Below are 19681 nucleotides of genomic sequence, written 5' to 3'. Positions count from 1 at the left end.
CTGCAAAGGAAAGAGGACCCACTCTGCCTTTATTCAGGAAATTTAAAAAAGTATATATATATATATATATATATATATATATATATATATATATATATATATATATATATATATATATATATATATAAAATCAACTAATTGATTTCTTTATATTTAAATAAGAATTTGGGATAGTAACAAGACATTTTGAGATACATTACTTGAAATTTTCAGACATAGTGGGAATTCTGACATAATAACTCAAAATTCTGAGGCATATAACTTAAAAATTTGAGATAACCTGAAATCTGAGGACAATAACCTGCAATTTTGATATAGTAATAATTTAAAATTTTGACTTAGCTTCTTGTGTTTTTTTTCCTGGGCCATTTGTAAACTATAACCTGTTTTGTTTCTTCATGTATTTCTGTAAAATATAAATCTGCTTGCAAATCTGTTCGTACATCTTCTTAGTAGACGATCTTCAGCGATTCCCTCGTCATTTGTCACGTGACTGACATGTTTACATCCAGGTTCTTCTCGTTTAACTTCCGGAACTGCGCAGTAGGAGTCAGCTGACAGTTGTGGTCAAGCAACCAGTGAAACATCTCAGCTGAAGAGACCCTGAACGGAGGAGGGGGGGAAAGCCTCTTTTTTGTCTCCAGAACCGTAACGGCCGCGGAGAAACGGACAGCCGTTACCTCCTTAGATACCCGGCCACGTCTTCCCGCCTTCCACGCAATGAGTATCAGCGCTCCGAGAGGCCTGGCCAGCTCGGGGCAAAAGCCCATCACGGAGATTCTCCACCCGCTGTCCGCCGCCGAGGAGCCGCTCTCCCCCGGGCCAGATGTCACCGTCAGCGGTGGAAGGGATAAGGTAGGATCTGATGGGGCTTCACCGACGGTGGGGGATGGAAAGAGGACGCTTACCCAAACAAAACCCCTCTTTGATTAAAGTGTTTTACGGCTGACGCCAGTGTTTATCATTCCCCCTGTTAATAAGTAGGAGAAAACCGATGCAAGTTTAAAGAGGAAACTGTGGAAAACACTCATTTCTGTTTGCATTTGAGGTTTTAGAGCACATGGCTGAACCCTCTGAGTCTGCCACTAAATCAGTGCTGAAACAGCAAATTCACCTAGTTTGGATATCTTGCCCAAATTAATCGACACAAACTCGCAAGTAAAACCGTATTTAAGATGGATTATGTGTGTACGTGGGCATGGCATCCATCTCAACCCCGGTGAGCTGAGTAAACAAAGTTGGGCCATCCAAGCATATCACATGGCTTTTATTCTCCCTGCTTCTGCTGCTGCTGTGTTTACTGTAGTAACAACTGTAGCAACCACTTTGATACTGAGGTTAATTATTGCCTACAGGAGATGCTGTAATACTGCCAGTATGAAGCTTCTTGGCATCATTATGGTTGTGGCTTTTCCTTGTACATGATTACCCAGGCCAAATGGGTCTGGCTCCTGTCAAACCATTTGTCCAGTCATTTTAACAAAATGGAAATGCCACAGGCTCCAGAGCAGGTCTAATATCATTCTATTTAGATAAGAGATCTTATTTTTCTTAGGATCTGGTGTATAATGTTAAACACCGAAATTGCATGCCTAAGGGTGCTTTTAGTTCCTTAAAGAAGCTGTAGGAAACAAACACCACAATAACCCATTAAGCATACTGCAGCTCAAGTGGTCTGAGTGGGAACTAATCAAAAGGGAACTGGACTCCTGCACCTCCCTTGCTGTCTGTTTTCAGGCTTCATAAACTCTGGTCAATGATGGAAGACTTTGGACAATCACAGGCTGTTTCAGACCAGATCAGGTGAACAGTACAAAGAGCAAAAAAGTGCAAAGGAAGTAGAATTCACTCAGGTAGAGTGGACAAACGCAAATGTGATGAGTCAAAGGTTCGATCCCAAAGTCTGTGGGGGAGATGGACGCCCAATCTTGAAAAATACACAAACATCCACGGCAAAAAAATTTGAGGGTGGGCAGGTGAGCAATAACACATCATATGTATAAAAAGATAATGACAGATGGAGGCTTTCTTTTATGATTAAAAATCCCAATTGCATCTGTCGGTGTGTGTACCGATGCAACAGATTTATCTAATAGGCGTGTGCCCATGTTGGTCTGTAGGGAGGGGTATGAAAGTGGTGCTAGATTGGATCAGTCACATAAAAATTGAAGTGCACATTTTCTTTATTACTGATTTTGATGTTCATTTGATTATTTTGAGGTCTGGGCTGTTGATAGGACAAAGCAAGGATTTACATTGTGTCACTTTGAGGTCTGAGAGAGAGTATGAAAGTGGTTGCATGAGCAAATTTAGCAAGTTCACAAGTGGCACAATTGCAGGCATTGGGACAGCAAAACAACTGATCACAGCAGCATAGGTCCTACTTGCTGCAGCTTTAACCTGCAAAAACAGGCACAGGTAGTTTGTGTTAACATAAACATGTATAATTTTTTTAAGTTGGCAAGTTCATATTTTAGGCGTGACCATAAGTGTTTAAAATATGCAAACATGTCCTTAAGGAGCAGCTGGTGTTATTTAGTGATAACAAAAAAAAGCTCAGGTGGAAATATTACATTGATGATGGTGAGGGTTAAATTCCATTCGGTGCTTGGTGACTCACTGACATGCTGTCGTGGCACTTGATGTATTTAGTAACACCTGTGCTCTAAATATCTGCTGATTGGCCACAATGCCGGGACTGGTTGTCACAAACATCTGTCAGCTCTGCCGTGTCTGTTAGACACATACAGTTTTCTTATTTTCCTCCTCACTGTCAGTGCGTACTGGACTCTCCTGTTGCTTATTAACATCAGCCCAATGCAATTATCTCAACTGTGATTACCAAAGCAGGTTAGCACCAAAGTGTTTAAAAAAAAAAGAGAGAATTTACAGCATCAGCGCCCGTGTGTGTGTGTTTTCTGTGTGCACAGCAATGAGTGAAAGCAGTGTGAAGAAACTGTGTGGACAAACTGAGGGAAAGCACTTCTTTTGACAGCGATTGAAGTAGAAATTTATCCACAGACCCTCTTTTTCTTTTTTCTTTTTCTTTTTAAAGAAAAGGTAATTGTGCTTGAACATGAGCCTCTCACACAACGAAAGTAGTTCCTTTTCTTATGTGATGCCATAGAAGACTCTGACAGCCGCTGAGATTTGTCACCAGAAGTTCACAGAAAATCAAATGTTACATTACAAGTCCTCATTCCAGCGGTCCATAATAAAACTGTTTGTGTTATGTTGTTTCCTGCTAACAAAAATGATCCTTTGTGCAGTTTTTGGTTGCACCACTGATATTTTCACCCCTTATTTACATGTTTCTAGACAAGAATCAGAACAGAATTGGGGGAAAAGGCTTTTAGATACGCTGCCCCTGCTTCCTGGATCTGAATCTGGAGAAGGAACTGAAAGTATCAGAATTGGTTACCTTGGGGGAGTTTAAGTCCATCTTAAAGGAACGAGAGAATAACTCTTTTACTCAATGTGATTGTTTTTAATGTCGCTCTTAATTTGATCTGTTATTGTATATTTTTCACATGTTTGTATGGGATATTGTATTTGTTTTAAGTGTTATATACTTATGTGGTACATGTATTTTGACTTTTGTTGCCATGATGCCAGGTCTCTCTTGGAAATGAGATTTTTTTTACCTGGATAAATAAAGGACTAATAAATAAAAATAAAAGAATACATGCGTTTTCCTGCAATATGCATCCAAAAGTGCTCAACAAAAAGATAATAGAACAGCATTAAAATCTTCTCAACTTCAATTCCATGCCAGTACAGCTTTAATAATTCATGATCAATTTTCTCCCAACATACAGTGCGGGATATTGGCCCAGTGCACTCCTGAGACTGCACCTCTACTGTTAGCAGCACCTCTTAGTTAGTCTTCTAAACTATTATTTCTTAAGTAAGGCCCTTGGAAAGCAGTGACTTTTATATATTTACTTGGAAGATAAGATAAAAAAAAATTCTCAGTATTTCATGCCAGAGCTGTTTGTTTCCCTCCCATTATCCATCATTCAGTTAGGACAGTGTAGGAGATGTAGGATGTTTGCACGGGCCTAACAAGAGCGCCATTGACAGAGAGGGAAAAAAAACTGCAGTGGCAGCATCGGGATCTGTGTTTTACTCTTTGTTTGCAGAGTGCAGCATCTGTATTTTGGTGTCATGATGTTGTGGTTATCTGTTCACATGCAGGAAGTGGGGCTGACCAACGGGACGCCGGTTGAGACGCCGAGTCCGGCTTCTGCGTCCGTGCTGTTCAACAGGCTGCAGCTGGACGACGACTTGGACTCAGATGGCAGGGACCCCTACGCCGACACAGAAACCCACGACCTTTTCGTCACTGTCGACGACCCAAAGAAACACGTCTCCACCATGGAGACCTACATCACTTACAGAGTCTCCACCAAGGTCTGCTACAGGCTGGTGTCATGATAATGTGAACAAACTCTGTTTTATTTTATAGAAAATAATTGCTTAATTAAACTTTTATTTAGTGTTTTCTTGTATTTTTTTTTTTCCTTTTTCTTCGACCTGCATTTAATGATGGCGCAGAGCTTTAATGCAGCTGCTGGAGGTTCTGAAAAATCCTGTGCTGTAGTGTTAAAATGAATATTTAATTAGAAAAACATACCAGTGAGGAAGGTGTAAGTTAAAGATACTCTGTGGTGTTTTTGACTTGCAGTGCATTGTTTTTATGACTGTGTAGCAGTGCAGCAGCACAGGTAGGGAAGCTACCTAACAAGGATGTAAACAGAGGAAAATACACTTGACACATTTGTATGGGCTTTGTCCACAGAGCACTTTAACAACTTAAGATGTGTAGATAGGAATCAGGCTTTTCTTGATGAAGCTGTGAAAGGTTACATGGTGACAGCTCATAGACTCTTATATATTGCAGTGGGTGTATTTTGTCTGTTTAATCACTGAGCCCCCTTTTTTTTTTTTCTAAATTCAGTTTTCACATCTCTTAATTTCTGCTGTTTTAAGAGATGTTTTAAGAGATTGCTGTTGTTAACCTCCAGTTTAAAGCCACAGACACACTGATGTTTTATCTCAAAAATACTGTGATGTAGAAATGTACATTAGTTATAGTTGCCAGCTTTTGTCACAGGAGCAGCAGCAGGCAAGAGAATGTTGCCACCTCCAGACAAAGAGAGAAATGGATGCTGGAGCAGAAATCATGTGTTAAATCTGTTAAATCTACACTTTTATGTGTATATGAGTTTTTTGTTTGTAAAGCTGTTGTTATTGCATTGTCCATTGTTAGAAAGGCATGGACACCAAATTCTGAACCCACAGTGAAACAAAGGGACAATTATGTGACAGATTGCCTGGTGCAATTTATTTTGCGGGTTTCGCGAGAAGGAGGGTAAGCCCGAAAATAAAAATCTAGAAAAATATTTGATATATGAGGCTAAAATTTCACAATGTATGTATGTCCACATTTTAAAACCATAAAGGTTTCAAGTAAATCAGAGGTGGTTGTGCAGAAAATGTTTAAATAATTTATTTGAGATGGAATGAACCGGTTAGACCTGAATTTGCTTGTGTCCTGATAAAACGGGTCGTTTCAGATACATGAACCTTTCCTGGAAAATGATATTCCGCAAGGGAGATTCTGTAACTTGTGTTTAGCGGGTGGATCCTCTGTTTTTTGTTTTTTGTTTTTTTTTTTTTCTTCAGCGCTTAATGACATAAACCGATTCAGTGGGGAGACATGTCCAAGCAACCTTTGACCCTTGATGTTCAGAGAGACAGGAAGTGCATTTTTGTGTGTGTACACATGCACTGCCTAGTGTGAATACTAAATGATTTTCCCATTTCTTTCTTTCTAAATTAACTTAAACTGTTACAAAATAACTCACAAACGGTGTAAAATTTACTCGGCCACAAAAGGCTGCGTTCATGGACCTGTTTGACTTTACCACCTTGTCACATGCTGGATTTTTCTAGCTCTTTCTTCCTTTTTTTTTATATGAAGAATTTCATTTAGAAATGTTTGTGTGTGTTCTTCCTCAGACAACACGGATAGAGTTTGACCTGCCGGACTACTCTGTTCGGCGGCGCTATCAGGACTTTGACTGGCTGAGGATCAAGCTGGAGGACAGCCAGCCGACCCACCTCATCCCAGTAGGTTACACGAGCTTTGTTGCAACCAGCTGTGCCACTTGCCAATTAGAAACCTCTCACGCTCTCTTTTGCACTCCGGTCTTGTCCCCGCTCTGCCGTCGTCCTCCCATCTCCAGCCGTTACCAGAGAAGTTTGTGATGAAGGGCGTGGTCGATCGTTTTTCCGAGGAGTTTGTGGAGACGAGGATGAAGGCCCTGGACAAGTTCCTGAAACGAGTTGCAGACCACCCCGTCCTCTCCTTCAACCCTCATCTAAATGCTTTCCTGTCTGCCAAGGTGAGATGGGGGTCTCCCATGAAGAAAAGCAGTCCCACTAATATATGAATATAGGTCAAAAAGAAAGGAAAATCATGAGTGCTGTTGCGTGATAAATGAAAATTCAAAAGGCTCAACCTCAGCTGTAAGCTTTCAGAAAAATATAAAACCACAAAATTTAGACCTCTTATTTCCTTGCTTAAAATGTCTTTAAGCAAAGTTTTTGTTGCTCTCTTTAAGACGAAAGACCTTCAAATGGTCTTAATCGCCACCAATACTCGATCTCCACTGAGAAGAGGAGAGGAGACACGATTACCATCATATTTTCTTTACTGTCTAACCTTTTGAAACTTATGTGGCTGCCTATTTATATCAAGATCATGCTGTTGCTCGCAGGACCTCAACAAACGTCAGGGTCTGGCCCTGCTATCCAAAGTGGGTGAGTCTGTGAAGAACGTGGCTGGAGGCTACAAGCTGCGAGTGCGACCTCCTGAGTTCTGCGCCATGGGAGAGTACCTGGACACCTTTAACCAGAAACTGGGAACCATCGACCGGATCGCTCAGAGGATCCTCAAAGAGCAATCAGGTAAGGGGCCGAGGAAATATTATTTAAGCATGATAATTCTTCCTCCTTCATCTATTTTCCAGAGAAGTCTGAGCACAGATGCCCTTACATGCCTTTCATCAGTCACCTGCCCAGCTTTTCTGGAGAGAATCTGAGGTGTTTGTAGGCTAGCCAGGGAGACATAACCTATTCAGAGTGTCCTGGCTGGCCAGTGGTCTTCTCTTAGCTGGACATGCCTGAAATACCTCATGTAGGAGGCGTAGGAGGCTCGTATCATCATCAAAAGTCCCCGACACCTTTGCTGTTACATATGGTGAACTGTTTATCTATTTTTTTCCATTCTAAATTAAACCCACAAAAGGAGAAATAATTATGCTGAATCATAAAAAAAAAAAAGAAGAAGCTAAAAACCAGAAGAGAAGCTTTCGTTTGTATAGGATGTTTTTATTTTACCAAATATATTAAACTCCATGCTGACCCTTAGATGTATAAAGCACTATGGCTGGATAAAGAGTTAAATTCTCTAGAGTTGCTTACCCCATTCGTGTATTTTAGGCACACGCAGGAAGCAGCCAAATTCATATGGTGCTGTGCTCTTTGCAGCGTAGCCTCAGTGACTATAGAGGAGCTATTTGTATGTTTACCACTGTGCTTGTGGTTACAGATGAACTTCATCGAGGCTACTTCTTCCAAATGTGTATTTTAGGCACCAGCAAGCAACGAGTGCATATAGTGCATTGGAGCTTGCTCTTTATATTACGTTTCTTGGCCATTTTGCTGGTAGCATTTTGTAGCATCGGCGTTTGAATTTCATGTGCGATCGTCCAGTCTGTACCGGGGACACAAGCAATGAGTTTTAGGATGAGTTGATATGCAGTATTGACTGTGGAGTGTGTTTGTTTGAAGAGGAATCCACAGACCTTTGGGCCTTGTGGTTGATAACTGCAGGCCTAACTCATGCATGAAAAGTGACTGTGTAAATAACTGCCACCAGCCACGTGAAGTGCTGCTCGGCACCATCTGTTCAAGTTGTAGACCAGTGGCTGTCCGCGGCGGCCTTGTTAGAGGAGATAAGATGGAAACTGATGACTGTAAATAATAAAGACCTGTGAGGTGATGGAGTGTAATCCAATCCAATTTTTTTTATAAAGCACTTTAAAATACCCAGCACAAGACCAAAGTGCTGTACAGAAAATAAGTTAAAAACAATAGTGTAAAAAAAAAACTATGCTTGTGGCTTTGCTGTGATTTATTTCCCAGCACTAGTACTCTGCAGTAACTCTGACTTTAAGAAGTCAGATCTGACCTAACCAACTCTTTCACCCCATCTCTCGACTAGAGTATCTAACTGAGCTACGCGAGTATGGTACAGTCTATGCCAGTTGGGCGGGGTCAGAGGAGGAGCTGCAGCGCCCTCTGGAGGGCGTGGCTGGCTGTGTGACGACGTGCTGCGGCGCGCTGGAGGACATGAGCGAGAACATGGGCCAGGACTTTCTACCCGTGCTCAGAGAATACATTCTCTACATCGAATCAATGAAGGTAGGGAGTTGGTGGCACTAAAAACGTGTAACGTCTGCTTGATGTGTCAAGAAAAGGGAACAAAATAAAGTGTTCTAATTTCTGCTAATTAGTCCCCGGGTGTAGGTTAAACAAAAATTTAGCGTTAACTGTTTAGAATTTTTTGGACATTTTATACTAACTCATAGTAATTAATTGGCTGATGATAACATTCATGGCCAGATGAGGCCTGTTCTCTTGTTATTTCATGACAGATAAAAGATCAACATGAAGTCCAAAGAGATATGCAAGTGAAAAAAGCGATTGTTAGGCTGAAAAGACAAAGCGAGAGAGTTGCTTAACTTGCTTGAAAAGAATGAAAGCCCTGGCAAGCTCATCAAAACCAAAAGACCCGAAAGAGCACAGAAAACAACTGAAGTCGATGATGACAGAATTATTTCCATGGCCAAGAAAACCTCCCTTCACAACATCTAACTAAGCCAAGAACACTCTTGAGATGGTGCGTACATCATTGTCAAGGTCTAAAATCAAGAGATGCCTTCATGAGTGTAAATAAAGAGGGTTTACAACAAGACGCAAACCACTGGTTACACTCTGGAGCACGAGGACCAGATTAGTATTGGCCAAAAAACTTCTTTGCATAGATGAACCGTTTACCAGAATGATGGGATGATGGGAAGTGAAACAAAAACAGCTCCTGACCTGGAGCATACAACATCATCTGTTATGGCTGCCTGTGAAACCAGGGCACTAATGTGTATTGATGCTGCTGATAGACGAGCAGGGTGAATTGGGAGTCATACAGGGCCGTACACTCAGCAAAATGGGGCAGAACTGATCAGACAGTGTTTAACAGTACAAATGGATAATGACGCAAAGCAAAACAACCAGGGGGTTTCTCAAGGCAAAGAAAGGGAATGTTTTTAAAAGTCAACCTGATGTCACTCCAGAGCGTGCTTTTCAGTTACTGAAGGCAAAAAACCCACTGAAGGATAAAATAAAGGCCTGGAAGGGAAACACAGCTTTTTGTGATGTCCATAGGTTCTACACTTTGGGTGGTCATTGACTGCAAAAGGGTTTCATGACAATCCTCATAAAATGATGTTAGCTTGTCCAGTTAGTTTTGAGCCTGTGGAGATGTGGGGTCTGTGTATAAACATAGCAATATTCCTCAACAGTTATTTTGTTAAACCAGAATTAAAGCAGAACATCTGCACTTCAACCACATCTCGACTGTGCAGGCAGAGAGAGGCAAAACTACAAAAACCGTGTCATTGTCTCAAACCTAGTGACAAAAAGAAGCAAACTTATGTGAAATTAAAATATTTTTGCCTGTTTCTTTCCAAACTAAAAAGAAAAAAAGATGTCTGGTTTGCTGAGCTAAAATTAGCAGAGGAAAGTTCTACTGAAGTTTTCCACTGTAAACACATTTATAGGTTTTGGATGGAAAAGAGTGGAAACGGCAGTTCTGCTCGGTTCGCAGGCACAAGCTTAAAAATGTGTAATGTTTAACCGTGGATTAGTTTCATTTATTTATAGCGGAGAACATAAGGAAGATACGCGGGGGCAGAAATTTACCCAGAACAGCATAAAGTGCGAGTCCTTCTGCCTGCACACAGTCGAGCAGCGACTGCTTTCATCACCTTTGAACCTGAATAGAGGAAGTATGGTGTGAGATTCTGCATGTGTCATGTCCTGTCCTCGCCAAGCTCCTGATTCAGCATCTCTGTCTCAGTTTAACAGTTTGCACATGTTGTCTTTCTTATAAAATACTTCGGACAGTGTCACATTAAGGGTGCAAAATAAAACGTATGACCTTCTCTGTCTGTTTACAGAATGTTTTAAGGAAGCGAGACCAGAGCCAAGCGGAGTACGAAGGCCGTCTAGAAGCAGCCGTATTGCGCAAACAAGAGGACAGAACGCCCGTGAGCCTTCCCCTTCCTTTCATCTGAATCTGCCGTTTCTGCATTTGTCACTTCTGGGAGCGTCTTTACTTTTCACTGGCATTCTTAGAATTGAAAACTTAATAAATTACAAGTTAAGAGATCATTCTTCAGGTGACCAGGTTAGATTTGTCGGATGTTAAATAAAGTTGTTCATTTTTATCTTTTGCCCATACAAACATCACAGGATTTAATACACACCCCATCCCCACCAACGCTCCTGCACCGCTCGAGCGGCGATGTTGTTTGTGATTCTTGTCCTGTAAATTAGTCCTGTATTATGTCCCCTATGGCTCCTGTAGCTGATGTTGTTTGTGTTATACCAGATACCAGCGGAGGTAGAGAAATGCCAGGACAAAATGGAGTGTTTCAACGCTGACCTGAAGGCAGACTGGGAGCGCTGGCAGAGCAACAAGAGACAAGACTTCAAGCAGCTTCTCACCGGCATGGCCGACAAAAACGTCACCCATTATGAAAAGGTACGCCTGTGTAATTTCTGTAAAAACACTCCAGCTTTTAGCCTCAGGCAGCACACGAGCTGTTCTTAAAGGTCACCGGAGACACTCCCACTGATACCAGTGTTTCCAGTTTTATAGTGGCATAAAGACTGAAAACAGTGGAGCAGTTAGGGAGACGCTAAATGATGTGCAGCCGTCGGGGGGGGGGGGGAGGGTCAACAGATGACAAGAAGACAAACACTAACCTCTCTCCAAAGTGATCCCATCTATTCATGCGTACAGAGTCTGCACTTAATTTAAGATATAAAAAACAGGTTCATTTTTTCAGTTTCTTATTATTTGAGTTTAAAAAAAAGTTTATGTAGACTAGAGAAATATTATTTAATGATGCGAGCACAACTCAGTATTACTATAAATGAACTTTAACTGTTGGTCGCCGTCGTTGCACTGATTACGCACAACTCTCACCTTGTTTTTGGTTTTCTCTACGTGGAAAACGCACATGCTTAGGATGAGCAGGCGTGCAGTCAGTCCACACAATTACCTCCTGTCCCGTTTTCTTGACTACAACTGTAGGATGTCATGAGGCCTAGGAAAGGTGTGAAAGACTTGCTAACAATATAATGATCTCAAGAAGATGGACTACAAATTCTCATCTTGTTTCTTTCATGTGCTTTAATTACAAAGGTTGTTTATTTGTTCTTCTCATGATCTCATGATCTTGTGTATGTTTATTTTTCAATGCATAAAAATAACAAACAGTATTTAGTTTGTTAGCCTTATCCTCCCTGAAATTTCTCTGAAACTGTTCAAGCGCATTCGCTCATTAGCCCGTAGAGACTGTTTTGTACTCATGTGTGAGTGCTAGAGCCATCTGACTTTTTTTTATTATCTGGTAGATCCTCAGCAGCCTCTGTGGCAGATGTGTGGAATCACTGTACAGATTTCTGAGCTCTCACTGTGAAAACATGACTTTTACAAACATAAATCTTTCAGAGCAGCCTCAGAACTCACCTAAATAATTCCAATCTTTCCCTTTTACCTCATTCTTTCCCCACGTCGGCCGACTCTTCGTCCTTCTCCGCCCTGCGCAGTGCCAGGCAGCGTGGGAGTCGCTCATAACTCTCCTCCAGGACAAACAGACTGAAGACAAAACGAGTGAGACGAACTGAAACATCTCTCTATCTCTTTCTCTCCGTCTCTCCACACACACTCTCTCGTTCATGCCACGGAAAAAGACCAACAGGGCAGCAGGTTTACCTGCTGGACTCGGGGCCCCTGTTCTCCTGTGAGATGATTCTATGAGGGGAGTCGTCTCCCTCTAAGATTTTGGTCCGCTAAGGAGGAAACATACGGTGCATTCGAGGACAGCTAGGAAAAGAGGAGAAACCTACTATGTATAGTTTTTGTTTCTTTTTTGACTTTTTCTACTTTATATTTCGAGTTAACAGTCGGTTGCCAACGCTGCTTTGTATTTATTTAACCGCAGTCTCTTACTCAACGCTCTCCCATTTTCATACTGAGAAAACTGTTCATGAAGGTGTTGCTGCTGTGTGGGTCTATGAAGTATCTTAGGTTTGTTTCAGATGTGTTCAAAACATCCTCAAGATGTTTTTTTTTTTTTTCTTTGTCCTGCCAGGTTGTAAAAGCCTCTGGGAAATACGACAGTGAATGAACAGGAATTTACTCTCTTGTACTCAAAGCACCACACCTGTTGTTTTTTGTTGTTTTTTACTCTATACTTTTACCAAAGGTCACAAACTTCACCCCTGTCGTTCCTGCACCTGTTATTAAAAATAACCCACAAAAATCAGGTGGTATGTGAAAAATGTTCAAGTGGGACCTCTGCGTGTTTTCCCTAAGGGACACTTTAGTATGTCTTGGTTTTTGTTTTTGTTTTTTGCTACAAACCCTCACAGATAAATGGAGATAAACAGTGTTCAGCGATGACGATGAAGGTGCCTACAGAAGAAAACAAGGTCTTGCCATCTATAAATCACCATTTTGGGCTATAATCTCTGGTCTCACTAACTCAAACTTATGAGAAAATAACTTGAAATTTTGAGATTATAACTCAGATTTTTAAGTTACAGGTAGCAAAAAGTTTTTTGTTTGTTTTTTTGTTTGTTTTTTTAAGTGATGGCAACAAGCTTCTATGGGCGTCTGAGCTGAACGCTGAGGTTTGTCTGAGAGGTCACTTTGTGGAAGGTGGAGTTTTTAAGAGAACAGCGGCTCCACCTTGTGGCCAAGCTGTTAATAGTTTTCTCCCATGCTTTTGAAATGAGGGGGAAGTGAAGAAGTGAGCTACCTCTTTTGGCTTCTCTTGATATCGTCTTTCTCTCACCATTCCCATTTATACCCTTCCTCTTCTTCTTTAAGCAAAGACTTACCTCAGTTGGTGACGTTAACGGTGCATTTGGTTCATAATAATAAGGTAAAGGCTCCAGTGGTAAGAAGACGTAAATGCTTTACCATTGGATTTTTTTTTTTTTTTTAAATTAACTTATTATTATTTCCTTGCCTAAGTGATAAAACCCTGCACTGAAGCATGCATAACCATCCCTAAGAAAGCCATGAATCCTGAATATAAGGTGTCAGTGTGTTCATGCTGCTGGCTTACAGAGGAACTAAAACCTCTGGGGCTAGTGGAAAAATCCCTGCTGTGTCATGTTAAGAGTGAGACATTGCAAAAAACGACACCCTGAGCGATGCAACACATTACTTTAAATTCTTAAATTGCCTGTTTTAACCAAACGGGCTGAGACTGAGGTACTGAACAGCATGGAAACCCTCTGCGGTGCAGCTCTGTTAGCAATCTGCTCAGCTGTGACTCATGGGATAATGAGGTGGAGCCCTGTATGTGAGGCACACTTTTTGCATCACACTCCTTTATTATTTTCCAACTCCTGAATGGGAAAAATCCCTTCACTGCAATCATAATATTTAAAACTTTCTGATTTACTGCCAACACAGGAAAGCTTATTCTGCTTTCCTTTTACTCTGAAAGTAGCTAAAACCTGACCAATGACGCCCAGGCAGACTCAGTCATGTGACATTTCCACAGTCACCACGTTTTGTCCTCCTGTTGGTTAAGAGTTTCTCCTTCACTGACAGGATTTCCAGACTAGAGCTGCTTTCAGATTTTGTTACAATCAAGTAAAGTAGCCGTCACATTACTGAGCCTGCGCCTCCATGCAACCAAATGCAAGCGCTGCAGCATCCTGACGAGGCGTCTGCAGCTGCCAGTGAACTGGGTTTATTTTGTTCTCTCTCTTTTTTTATTGTCCTTATCTACTTTTGCCTTTCACATTTTACCCTTAAGCTTTAAAAGAGTGAAGCAGCTACTCTGTAACTAGTAGAAGTCAACAATGTGAATAAAAAGTATCTTTATGGACGGAGGCAGCTGCAGTGGAGCGGCCTATGGATGCACCAGGGCTAAAAGGGAAAATCCAAAGATTTACTACTATCATTTTTGCCCATACTGTTGTCCTATAATAACTCCATTGCATTTGAATAGCTCAAACCTTAGAGTTTGACTGTAAAGTTCTAGTAGTAGTCCACTAGTAGTGCTATTGAGCAGTATTTGTAGCTGCTCCCACATTGATTGTACTCATACAAACACATCAGGTGCCAGCTTTTATCAATTAAAGGGATCATACATCTGTTTATACTAAAGAAAACCCCAGATCGGTTTAAAAACATTAAATGTTTGCTTGTAGCTAAAACTCACTGAACCCTGAGTGCAGTTTGAGAAGTAACTGGATGAAATGTAGCATAAATATTACAAAAAAAACTAAAACAAATAAATATAATAAAGCTTGAAAAACACATTTCCTGTTCTGTTTAAGGTATAACATTGGTATCTGCTGAGGATTGTGAGTTGTTGTTGTTACTTGATTTCTTATCATTAGGCACTGGTGCATCTGTAGAGCATCGCTTTGGTGTAAATGAAGTAATTGACATGTGAGACACACATTTATGAAACTGGAGGGCATCTTTGGGATTTATATGAGTGCATAAAGATTTAAAAGGGATTAGAGATGTGCACGAACAGTGTAAACCTGCCACAACCAAAACAGATTTACTTTTGATGCACATTAAACCTCCAACAATAGCTCTGTTTAGTGTGATCAATGTTCTCTATTAGCCAGTGCCCTAGTATTATTATTATTATTATTATTATTATTATTATTATTATACTACATGTGCCTGCTGAATTGTTTTGCACTAAATATGTAGCTCAAGGCCCTGGCAGAAACTTCTGCTGGGGAAAAAAATTGTTTTTCTTTCTAATTTAATTTGCTGAAAAATTGAAAACAAACTGGTCTAAAGTCAGTTGAGACACATTCAAAAAATGCTGTATATGAAGCTGATTCAGGTTAAATCCTTCAAACAGGGACGTCTGTTATGAGCCTGTTGGAGGGGAGAGTTTTCATTCAAATATTTCCAGGCCAAACATCCTCCACCCCCAATGCCTCACTCTTCCTCTCATCGTCCCGGCAGCGTGGATTCGCACATGAAGATAAGATCTGATTTTCAGCACATGATTAATAAAAGCGACCAAGTCAGTCTAAACCTCAGATCACTTTTTTGTCTGTTATGGTTTTGTTTTTTTTAAAAACCTCTGTTCCTCCTCATTGTGTGCTGTTTACGTTCAGAGCCCTTATTGTACATTTGGATGTTAATAACAATTTTGTTGTAATTATAAATAAGCTTGTACATTGATGTTGTTTTTGATGCAATTTATCTTTAACACAAATTGGGGTTTTTCCTGATATATTGGACCAATAATAAAAAGAATGAATGCATTTGATATTTTTCTGCTTCTGTAACTTTTCGTGTGTGTGTGTGTGTGTGTATTTATTTATGGTGCAACGATATTCGTATCGATATTGAACCGTTCGATACAGTGCTTTCGGTTCGGTATGCATATGTATCGAACAATACAAAATTTGTAATTTATTTGATCAACTTTCCTTCTGACGATGCTGTCTGTGTTGAGCGCTCAGTGGATCTGCGTTCGACTACTCCGCCTAGGCTCGACAGTGCAGCCTAGGCGGAGTAGTCGAACGCAGATTCACTGAGCGCTCAACACAGACAGCATCAGAAGGAAGAGCGCAGGGCAAGCTAGCGAGACAGAAGTTAAGCTCTACTTACAACATGGACCTCCCCCACCCTCATTCAGATCTGGCGTTTGGAATTATTTTGGTTTTCATGTGACGTATGACCCTGAAGGTAAGCGAGTCATGGACTAAAGTAAAACAGTATGTTGGATGTGCCATGCAATGCTCAATTACATGGGTGGGAGCTAGTGTGTTAGCGCAGTTAGCTCATTAACGTGTTGGCTGTCTAGCCCCATGCACGGGATCGGCGGTAGCTCGTTAACGGAGATTTGCCGTGTTGTGGCGTTAAGGTCATTTCAACGAGATTAACCTGAAAGCACTAGTGGGAACACAACGAATATGACTGCACATTTACGCCGACATCATCCTAGTGCAAAGACAAAAACAACAAGCATGCATGCTACTAACTTTAGCCGAGTCATTTAGACAGCTGTTAGCACATGATTCTCCTTATGCTGCTGAGAATATAGCCCAGAAGAAGCGGATAGTATAGCTTTTATTTTGGAAAGAGACATTTCTCTGTAATAAACTCTCTTTTCCAAAGATGAGTGATTCCTCAATCAGATACAGGGCTTGCAATATCGCTAGCCCGACGTCCTGGAGCTAGCGATTTTTTTCAGTCAGGCTACCAAAATCTATCTCTGCCCTGCCCGTCGGGCTATTGTAGGAAGGAAAATATATGTCAATGCTTTTGCATTCTTTCAGAAATGTAGCTGGGTAATTATGTCATTGGCATCAGTGAGCCACTGTCAATATGTGACATATTGAAGTCGTGTTTGAATTTGCGCTTGTTTTTTTGCTTTCACTTTGCAATCATGTGAACTGTGTATAGAGAGCGACAGCACCGATCTGTGAGTGATGATAATTTGCGCACCAATTCCTCTGACATCGTCTTATTAATTGTTAGCTTACTATGCAAACATGACAAGTGAAATCTCCCGCAGCAAGCTTAAACATGTGAGAGGTTGATCGCGCAGAGAATCGCTGAGCTTATGTGAGTGCGTGTGTAAAAGCAGCAGGATATATATTTTAGTTCTGCTGAGCCAAATAAGACAGGTCAGGGTGAAGAAGTGACAGCCAAAGAAAAGCTTACCACAAAACGGAGAAGTTATGACAAATCAGACTATAAGGCAAAAAGAAAGTGCAGCTTTATGGTTTCATGGACAAAAGAATTTCTGTGGCTGCAATATGACGAGCTAAATAACCAGGGCTGCACATAAGTGGTCCGCAGGTGCGCATTCGCTGTCAAAATAAAAAACACGCACAAGGGTTCGGGTTAAATTTAAAAACTGTACTTTTGAGTTAAAATATATATTTATAATTTTAATAAATGACAAATTAAAAAGGCATGAACATTTTTTTTGTATCGAAAAAATATCGAACCGTGACACCAAAGTATCGAACTGAACAGAACCGTGAATTTTGTGTATCGTTGCACCCCTAGTATGTATGTATGTATGTATGTATGTGTATGTATGTATGTATGTATGTATGTATGTATATATATGTATATAGTCATCAAAAAACTAAATATACTGCAGTTATGCTCTGGATGAAGAGGTTTAGAAAGGATTGAATATTTAAATATTCTTTCATACAGACAATTTAAAAACATCACAACAAGCCTTAATAATGTTTATTTAACAAAAAGATTTTTAGTGTCATTGCAGCTCGAACACCAACATAAGTTGCTCTTTATGTTTAATAATTTCATTTAAACTACAGCAGAAGCCCCCTTTTATGCACCGTCAACAAATAAAAGTGCAATAATGTGCAAATGCAAAATAACTATTACAAAAAAACCTTCATTTGGTTTCCTTCAATCAGTACTATAAGCACTACTTCAGCTATACAAACATGTCTACTAATAACTAAAATATGGCTTTAAATTTCTACATAAATTCATACACAGAACTGTACCAGTACCTTCAGACTTAGACAGATGAACATAAAGCACAATCAAATGAATTAGTGGGTCAATATGTAAGGATAATAAAAATATATAAAAGCAAACAAAAAGTTATGTCAAAAAAGATCCCTTAGACTGCCAGTAGTCGGTGTGCGAGAACGTCAAATGACACCAAACCTAAAGCTTTTCCTAAAATATGTGTTGTGAGCAGCTGACCGATGGTGATGATACACGGAGTCATGAGCGGGGGAGAATCCAGCAGTTTTTTCCCATCCACAGAACACTTGTCCACGCACTTGTGATCGTTTGCTAACGTTGCGCTGAATGTTTCAGGCACAACACATTTTTCCTTTTGTTTCCTTACGAACTGCGTCAGTAGGATTAATCTGTCAAATACGCAGCATTAGCTTCCTGTGAAACTTATTTCTTTGTGTTTCTGGCAGCAAAGAAATTAAGAGGTGACTGTTTTGTTAATAATTGGTTTGCCACTGGGCGCAGACAGGTGGTAAAATATTTGATATTTAAAAAATCAATAATATCCTCTGAGCAGCAAAAATTGGTTCAATCTAAAGAAAACTGGGCAATGTTTTGCTATGGTTTACAGATTGAACGTCGTGTTTCAGTCTTATAATGTGCAACAGTGCGCATCAGACTTATGGAGTATGTTTTTCTTTCAACTTTTTTGGGCTTGTTGCCCAATCTGTAGTGGCGTCTATGCAAGCCCTGCTGATTTAAAAAGCAGTGCATGCAATTAGTCCGTTGCCACTGATGTAATGCTTAGCTATTATATCAGGGAGCTTAATACAACACTGTTTAAAAAAAAAAGAGAGAGAGAAAAAGTTTGGTATGTTTGGTATTGGGGCTGAAAGCTCGTTTCCGCCACTGAAAAAAAAAAAACCCTGATTGGCAGAGCTCATTCGATGTTTCGTTATCTCAAAATTTTGACGTAATAACTGTATTTTTTATTTTGTAGACCAAAATTTTGGAGATAGTAACTCTAATTTTCCATTTGTGGATGCCAGAAACTGTTTTTGACAGAGACGAGCTTCCGTAAAACGCAGCGTAGGCTTGCAGCAGGTTTAAGTCACACCTCAGAAACAGTGGCCTCTAGAGGAGTTAAGGTGATGTGAACAGGACACAGATGTAAACAGTACAAAAAGATGGGCGTGCCTTCTGCGTCTGATGAAATCTGTATTGTCGTTTCGTGACCAGCAGGGGGCTGGCCATTAAACTCATGTCTGAGAAAAAATATAGATGGCATTGCAGGGTTAGGGCTTGTACAGATGATGTAAGAAAATGTCGCTAGTTTCAGATTTCATAAATGATCCTCTTTATTAGACTCAGTCAGAAGCTGTTAGCCAATGACTGTGCGGTTTCTCGAGCCTCGAGGCTTCACCTTGAGACATCACAGTGGCCATGTCCACCGTTTACACCGTCTGTGACTCAAACTGGATTCACTTCATGTAGCTTTGACCTAAACCCAAACTGCAGCTAAGCTGGCATCAGAGCAGCACTCTCATTAAGTTTGTGCACATTACTGTGCAAGTACAGTAACAACTGCAAAGTCTTTAAATATGGAAACAGTAACAGCCAAAAAAAAAACCCTGATTTTATAACCACACTTCCACTTCTAGCTTCTAGTTTACGAATCTACAAAAACAGTAGGCAGTTAAGTAAAAACAGGTGAATTCATAACAGAGATCAACTTGTGTCAAACTTTCTGTTCCTGTAACAGCCTGAGAGGACTCCAGGATACAAAACTCCTAACGAAGTTGT

At 40.5% G+C, this 19681-nt stretch overlaps 1 protein-coding gene across 2 annotated transcripts; it reads left to right on the top strand.

Moving 5' to 3' along the window:
- Window positions 1-559: 559 nt before the first annotated feature.
- On the top strand, window positions 560-15530 carry snx30 (sorting nexin family member 30). Of its 2 annotated transcripts, XM_085359696.1 has the most exons (10): window positions 560-855; window positions 4198-4413; window positions 6025-6135; window positions 6252-6410; window positions 6786-6975; window positions 8294-8493; window positions 10308-10397; window positions 10742-10894; window positions 11968-12031; window positions 15270-15530. In XM_085359696.1, the coding sequence occupies exons 1-10, from the start codon at window positions 721-723 to the stop codon at window positions 15404-15406; spliced, it is 1455 nt and encodes a 484-aa protein (XP_085215822.1). In that variant the 5' UTR covers window positions 560-720; the 3' UTR covers window positions 15407-15530. The 2 variants fall into 2 exon arrangements, with proteins under 2 accessions (XP_085215822.1, XP_085215821.1); XM_085359695.1 differs by lacking the exon at window positions 15270-15530 and having other exon boundaries at window positions 11968-13313.
- The last annotated feature ends 4151 nt before the right edge of the window (window positions 15531-19681 follow it).

This window comes from Diplotaxodon limnothrissa, linkage group LG7 (assembly GCF_057381915.1).
Source record: "Diplotaxodon limnothrissa isolate DT_005_m linkage group LG7, D_limnothrissa_male_GT1.1, whole genome shotgun sequence".
NCBI lineage: Eukaryota > Metazoa > Chordata > Actinopteri > Cichliformes > Cichlidae > Diplotaxodon > Diplotaxodon limnothrissa.
This window is presented reverse-complemented; position numbering and strand designations above follow the sequence as displayed.

Coding starts and splice junctions, on each gene's coding strand:
- snx30 (XM_085359696.1), top strand. CDS start 721: ATGAGTATCAGCGCTCCGAGAGGCCTGGCCAGCTCGGGGCAAAAGCCC. Junction 6,976..8,293: donor GATCCTCAAAGAGCAATCAG/GTAAGGGGCCGA, acceptor TCTCTCGACTAG/AGTATCTAACTGAGCTACGC. Junction 12,032..15,269: donor ACAGACTGAAGACAAAACGA/GTGAGACGAACT, acceptor TCCTTCAAACAG/GGACGTCTGTTATGAGCCTG.